We start from the raw sequence: 6,283 nt of genomic DNA, 5'->3' as shown, positions 1-6,283 counted from the left end.
GCCCGGGAGCCCCGTCCCGGGGGCCGAGGCCGCGCCCCGCCTGAGGCATTAAATGGCGTCTCCCCCCTCGCAGAAGCCGATCCTGCTGCAGGGCCATGAGCGCTCCATCACGCAGATCAAGTACAACCGGGAGGGAGACCTGCTTTTCACCGTGGCCAAGGATCCCGTGAGTGCGGCGGGCCCTGCCCGTCCCGTCCCGTCCCGTCCCGTCCCCCCCCGCGTGAAAACCGGCCCCCACCGTGATAATTGACGGGCTGTTCATCAGTCCCGTTAATTAATCCGTCTGGTAAGAGGGGCGCTTGGTTGTTTCCTTCTCCCAGATTGTCAACGTTTGGTATTCGGTGAACGGCGAGAGGCTCGGCACCTACAACGGCCACACGGGAGCCGTCTGGTGCGTGGATGCAGACTGTATCCTTTGACCGCGGAAACCAGTTTGTCCGTCCCGTGTTGTTCTTTACGGTGATTCACTTGAGCCGATTCCTCCCAACTGCTGCGCTGTTCCCTCTTGAAGAGGAGCAGGGGGGCGATGCAGCCCGTTTAACTCTTCTGCTGTCTTTCCCTTACTCCGTCTTTTGGGTATTTTTCTTCCCGGGCTGCCGTTTGGAGTAACGTGTGCAGCGTGCCCCGTCTGCTCTCCTTTGTGCTTCGTTGCTTTTGCCGCGGTGGCCCTGGGAGCTCAGGGAAGGTGTCCGAGTTGCACAAGGTCTTCCGTCTCCAGCGTGGGCAGCAGGTAGCGGAGACAAAAATGTGCAAAGGTTGTGTTAACGCAAGAGCTGGAGCCTTTTTCTTTAAGATTTCAAGCGGAAAGTTGTGGGTTTTGTAACGGGAGCACTTGGACTCTGTGTCTGTCTGTACTGGAGTGTTGCCGGTCCTGGAATGGAACTTGTCCAATCTCTGTGTAATACGGCTTTTGAATCTTGTGTATAAATATTCTCTGGGAATTTAGACAGTAGCTTTCTGGGACTGAGAACGCGCTGATATTCCCTAACTGGTGACCTAGGGGACACACGACACGTGCTCACCGGCTCTGCGGATAACAGCTGTCGGCTCTGGGACTGTGAAACGGGTGAGACTCTCCTCTTCCCGCGTAGCTGCCTTTGAGTCACAGCTCTGTCCTGCCGTGAAGCCTGCTAAGCCTGGAGGACGTGGTGGCGGTGTAACGTGTGCTTGTTCGCCCCTCTGAAAGGAGTCTGAATCCTAACTCAGACTGCCGGAGGGGAGGGTCTGTGTGTGCGTGCCTGGTTTCTGTTGAATATTTAGTCAATTTACGCACTGCCCAAGCAGTCGAAACGTGCGGTTAGCGCTTGCAGGTCACCGAACTTGCTTGTCGGCTACGCCCGATGCTCTCGTCCTCCCTCTGACCCTGCCGTTCAGCTGCTCGTTTTCATTAACCTCGCAGTGAAGGACCCGGTGAAGTGACTGGCGGTTTCTGCTCTGTGTTCAGGAAAGCAGCTCGCTCTGGTGAAGACCAGCTCAGCGGTGAGGACGTGTGGCTTCGACTTCGGAGGAAACATCATCATGTTTTCCACAGACAAGCAGATGGGCTATCAGTGTTTTGTGAGCTTCTTTGACCTCCGGGACCCCAGCCAGATCGGTGAGGAACCTGGGCCGGTGCCTGCACCAGGGAATAAGGGGAAGCGTTGATCGCCGGTGCCACTGTGTCTGTCTGTCTGTCTGTCTGTCTCCTTCCTTCCTTCCTGCAGAGAACAACGAGCCTTACATGAAAATCCCCTGCAGCGACTCTAAAATCACTAGTGCTGTGTGGGGCCCTCTGGGGGAGTTCATCATCGCGGGACATGAGAACGGAGAGCTGAACCAGTTCAGCGCCAAGGTCAGTCTGATAAGGAACAGCATCTCCCTCGGGCAGCAGTGCCGGGGGGAGGATATCGCGGCATTCCTGTTGTGGTGATGGGACAGAACATGAGCTTTTTGGCTCAAGCCAGCAGCCTCATGGGAGGATAGCTAAAGTACGCGGCTCCCTTGGGCGAGGCTGATGTACCAACGTCTGCGCTGCTGCTGACAGCGACACCTCCTGAATTGTTTTTAAAGGGGAAGTTGCGCGTACGCTCGCTTCGCTTGCCAGCACCCTGAAACTGCTTTCTTTACCCTTCAGTCAGGGGAGCAGCTTTCAAACATCAAGGAGCACACCAAGCAAATCAACGATATCCAGACCTCCAGGGACATGACCATGTTCATCACTGCCTCCAAGGACAACACAGCCAAGGTGAGGCCTCCCGTTGGAACTGCAGTGGACTGTTGGTATTTGCTTGCAGGACCGCTGCTCAGAGCCGTGGCTATCGCGGCGGTTCCCTCAGGAATTTGAGTAAGCGTAAAGTCAAAGCTCAGTGGGAAAGTTCAGTGAGAAAGGGGAGGCACCACCACGTTAAATTAAGAGCCAGGCATCGGAAACAACATTGCCAAAAATTAAGGCTGCAGTTTGCTACCTCCGGAGGGTGATAGAGGTGAGAGCTACCTTAGGCCGGTATTTTGGGATTCTGGGGACATGTTTTTTGGGATTTGGGTGCCCATGAGTGACTACAGAGCTAACATCTGCCCAGGTGAGGACTAGCAGCCAGATTTGTGTGACTTAGTTGGGCTGCCAGCCCTCTTGCAGAATAACTCTCTCCCTTTTGCCTCCTAGCTATTTGATTGCACGACACTTGAGCATTTGAAGACGTTCCGGACGGAGCGACCGGTGAACTCTGCCGCACTCTCCCCCATTTTTGATCATGTAAGAATGAGCTCGCTCATCGTAACGGCCTTACTGTGACTCCTCCGTTGTCCCAGGTAGCTGGAAGGCAGAGTGTCGCCAGTCCAGCTAAAAAACACGGCTGTAGGATGCGTCTGGGGAACTTTACTGCGGTCTGGTGCAGGGAACAAGGGTTTGTGTCCTCTGATCTTCAAACGAGTCTGTCTGGGAGGCGGGAACTTCTCTGGGGCTGGAGTCAGGCCTGCTCACGAGTTCGTGGGATCTGCTGCCTTAGTCGGAGGCCTCCCCAAGGCTTGGCTCTGTCCTCCCCTGGCTGCCCCTGAGCGTGTGGTGTAAGCAGCACTGAAGTGTCGTGGCTTCTCTCCTTTGCAGGTCGTGCTTGGCGGTGGGCAAGAGGCCATGGACGTGACCACGACCTCCACCAGGATTGGCAAATTTGAGGCGAGGTTGGTCCTTTTCCTCTGGCAGGGCTGAGTCCTCACCTGGAGGACTCCTGCCAGACTCCTGCCGGTGCAGGAGTGCTCGTCCCAGGGCATCTTGTTCCTGGCAGTGCTGGAGGGGTCGTTAAACTTGCAGAGCTTTTTTGAGGAAACCCCTGTCCCTACCCAGGCTCCTGACTTCTTGTGGTAATTTAAATCTTCTTCCTTCTCCCAGGTTCTTCCACCTGGCTTTTGAAGAAGAGTTTGGCAGAGTGAAGGGTCACTTCGGTCCGATAAATAGTGTTGCTTTTCACCCCGATGGGAAGAGGTGAGGATCTCTGTGGGTCCTGCAGCGTGCCCCAGTCAAGCCTAGCCCACCTTTTGGTTAGGATATGGCTGGGCTCACCGGAGCTCTGCAGTGGGAATGGAGCCAGCACCTTCCCGAGTTCTCCTATTCCAGCCCTGCTGCCTCCCCCCAGGCTGCCCGGCGGGTTTCACTTACGCCCTGTCGCACATTTTGGCTGCGTCACCGATACTGTTTTCTGTCCTGCGACTCCTTTATTAGTTTTTAGAGGGGGTCGTGAGAACAGACTCCAGTACTGGTATAAACCTAGACACTGTGAGCTCCTGACAACATCGGTGACTTTATCTTGTTTTTCCTCCCGTACAGTTACAGCAGCGGGGGTGAGGACGGCTACGTTCGCATCCATTACTTCGATCCCCAGTACTTCGAGTTTGAATTTGAAGCTTAAAGGAGGACTTCCTCTCCTCTTCCCTCTCCTCTTCCCATCCGTCGGCTCCTGCGCAGAACTGTTGTAAGGCCTGAAGTTAGTCTGCTCCACGGGAGGCAGCGGGAAGCAGTTAGCAGCAAACCCGGGGGCTGTGTGAAGGTGGGGAACTAGAAACCCAAGCAGCTCAAAAGGGCAGGACTGGCTTTCATGGGAGGTAGAGCGAAGGCGAGGGAGTCGGGCTGGCTGCCTGCCCGCCCCTGGGGATGCTAGCTTCCTGCCCTGCTGGGCATATTTATACACCAGGGGAGAAAAAAAATCATCAGGAAATAAATAGAAATCTTTTATAAACACAAGGAACGAGGGAGTCGGGCTGGCTGCCTGCCCGCCCCTGGGGATGCTAGCTTCCTGCCCTGCTGGGCATCACCAGGCACCAGGGGAGAAAAAAAATCATCAGGAAATAAATAGAAATAAACACAAGGAAAAGCACCTCCATGGGTTTTTGGGTTTGGGGTTTTTTTTTTTTCAGTCTGGAACAAAATTAACCTGAGCGCTTTGCTTTCCCGGCTCTGCTGGCAGCGTCTTGCTCCCCACCCGTGGGCAGACAGCAGTGCTGTTACTCCTGGGGCCTCTGTCCGCCCCAGGTTAACTCTTTCCCGAGGAGGATCTGCAGCTACGGTTCAGGTCCGGCCCCGAAGTGTCAGCAGGCTGGAAGTGCAGCAGCCGGTCATTGTTTTCCAGATGACACACACGCGCCCAGTTCTGGTGCTTTGTTTATTTGCTGGACTGAGCCTGAGCCAACTTTCCTCATGGAACAGTTATTTCCTGCGCTAGTACGCTTGTGTTGCAAATCCTCATCCTTCCAGCCCTCTCGCCCTGTGTCTGTCTGTCTGGAGGGGTGGTTTGTATCTCCTTCCTTCCTCGAAACTGGGTTCAAGGGCAGATTTTTCCCGGCCTGGCTCCCAGCTCGGAGCGATTGACGCAACACTTTTAAACTGCAGCCAGCGTGCCCTTTGTGGAGAGGGTGTTGCGGGTTTAGGGTGTTCTGCCGCTTAGTTTTTGCTGTGCTGACCGTGCCTGGCAGCCGGGCAGGGGCTGCGACCCAGGCACGCCGCGGCGGGAGCTGCCGGAGGCCGATGCTGCTGGGCACATCGACCTCCCGCTGCCTCCTGCCCTTCTGCTCCGCCGGCGGTCCAGGTACGAGCGCTGCTGAAATCCTGCCGGGGAAGAGAGCGGGAAGGAGCCCCGCTTGCGAGGGGGCTCGTAAGAGCGGGAAAAGCAGGCGCGGGCTGCGAGAGAGAGCACTTTACTGAAACAAGCTCAGCCTGCGCAGCCCGGAGGCTGCGAAAGGGAGTCTGTGCCCCCCTCCCAGAGCTGTCCTCCGGGCTCCGCGGGGCCTGTGTCCTGCGCAGCGCTTCCCGTGGAAAGCTGCAGTGTCACCTTGGCCCAGCAGCCCGCCGGGACCGAATTGCCCACGCTGCCGTTCATCTTTCGTTCTCCGTCCGGGCAGCAGGGTCAGAGAGGGACCGGCTCAGCCTGTTCCCTGTGCTCTCCTTGACGGGGGAGTCGTTGCCCTCTACTAACTGCTGGATCTCTGCCCAGGCCTCATCCAGGTACTGGGATGAACGGATCCATCGGAAGAATAAACCTAGGAGAGCAGGGGCTGTGTGTTACTTCAGCCCTGTCGAGAGAGGGAAAAGCAGAGCGGCTTTCCCTCACCCAGCCCCGCTCGGAGCTGAAGACGGGGTTTGAGGGCGCTGGACCCAGCTTACCCTGCCAGAGCTGGATGCTCTGGGGCTCGACGGAGGGCCAGATGACCAGGGCGTTGTGCGAGTAGAGAGGGTTCAGGTACTTCTTCTTCTCCCCAGGCTGGTTCAGCCAGGCCCAGAGGGAGTGCGTGCTCTCCTTCACTTTACACAGGCACCTACGGGAGAGTCGAGACGTGTTTCAGTCCCTGCCAGGGGTCGCGGGGCCAAGTTTGACCCAAGCTGCGACCGGGAGGGCTTCGCTCTGCCCTATCCGGCAGCGTGAAGGCGGGGTCAGCCCCTGCCCTGGCCACGGCAGGCTCTGCCAAGGGCACAGAGTGGCGACCGCGGCATTCCTCCTAAGGGACAGCGCCGTCCCCACCTCCCGCCCCACTCGCCTTTCTTTCACGTTGTTGCAGAGGAAGGTGCCGTAGGCGGAGGCGTAGGCGTTGTCGAAGAGGGTGAGGAGGAGGCGCTCGCCGAACTCCAGGGAGAAGGGGAACTGGCGGCTCAGCTGCCACACGCAGTCGAGGAAGAGGAGGAAAAGCGGGGCCTCCTGCTTCAGCCGGGCGTGGGAGTAGGCAGAGCGGGCGCAGCGGAGGTGGAAGGGATGGCCGGCCTGCGGGACCCCCCCCGAGGGGGAATAACAGGGGTGAAGGGGAGCTGGGGGTGCCGAGCTGG

At 57.5% G+C, this 6,283-nt stretch overlaps 2 protein-coding genes across 2 annotated transcripts in view; one reads left to right on the top strand and one right to left on the bottom strand.

Annotated features, from left to right (window-relative positions):
- The first annotated feature begins 2 nt into the window (after positions 1-2).
- Positions 3-4,209, top strand: EIF3I (eukaryotic translation initiation factor 3 subunit I). Its single transcript, XM_009284772.1, has 10 exons — positions 3-166; positions 321-408; positions 1,001-1,066; positions 1,445-1,594; positions 1,704-1,831; positions 2,114-2,224; positions 2,642-2,731; positions 3,083-3,156; positions 3,365-3,457; positions 3,800-4,209. Exons 1-10 carry the CDS (start codon positions 53-55, stop codon positions 3,879-3,881), a joined length of 996 nt encoding a protein of 331 aa, XP_009283047.1. The 5' UTR covers positions 3-52; the 3' UTR covers positions 3,882-4,209.
- A 775-nt stretch (positions 4,210-4,984) lies between these two features.
- LOC103903608 (myotubularin-related protein 9) overlaps positions 4,985-6,283 on the bottom strand; it is a 3,867-nt gene continuing 2,568 nt past the window's right edge. Inside the window, exons 6-8 of the mRNA XM_019473526.1 lie at positions 6,001-6,221; positions 5,630-5,781; positions 4,985-5,505 (exon numbers count right to left, since the gene is read on the bottom strand). Coding sequence (XP_019329071.1) covers positions 5,342-5,505; positions 5,630-5,781; positions 6,001-6,221 — 537 coding nt within the window. The 3' untranslated portion in view covers positions 4,985-5,341. The remainder of the gene's footprint in view (positions 5,506-5,629; positions 5,782-6,000; positions 6,222-6,283) is intronic.

The sequence above is a fragment of the Aptenodytes forsteri genome, unplaced genomic scaffold (genome assembly GCF_000699145.1).
Source record: "Aptenodytes forsteri isolate BGI_AS27 unplaced genomic scaffold, ASM69914v1 Scaffold7, whole genome shotgun sequence".
Classification (NCBI taxonomy): Eukaryota; Metazoa; Chordata; class Aves; order Sphenisciformes; family Spheniscidae; genus Aptenodytes; species Aptenodytes forsteri.
This window is presented reverse-complemented; position numbering and strand designations above follow the sequence as displayed.

Coding starts and splice junctions, on each gene's coding strand:
- EIF3I (XM_009284772.1), top strand. CDS start 53: ATGGCGTCTCCCCCCTCGCAGAAGCCGATCCTGCTGCAGGGCCATGAG. Junction 409..1,000: donor CTGGTGCGTGGATGCAGACT/GTATCCTTTGAC, acceptor CTGGTGACCTAG/GGGACACACGACACGTGCTC. Junction 2,732..3,082: donor TCTCCCCCATTTTTGATCAT/GTAAGAATGAGC, acceptor TCTCCTTTGCAG/GTCGTGCTTGGCGGTGGGCA.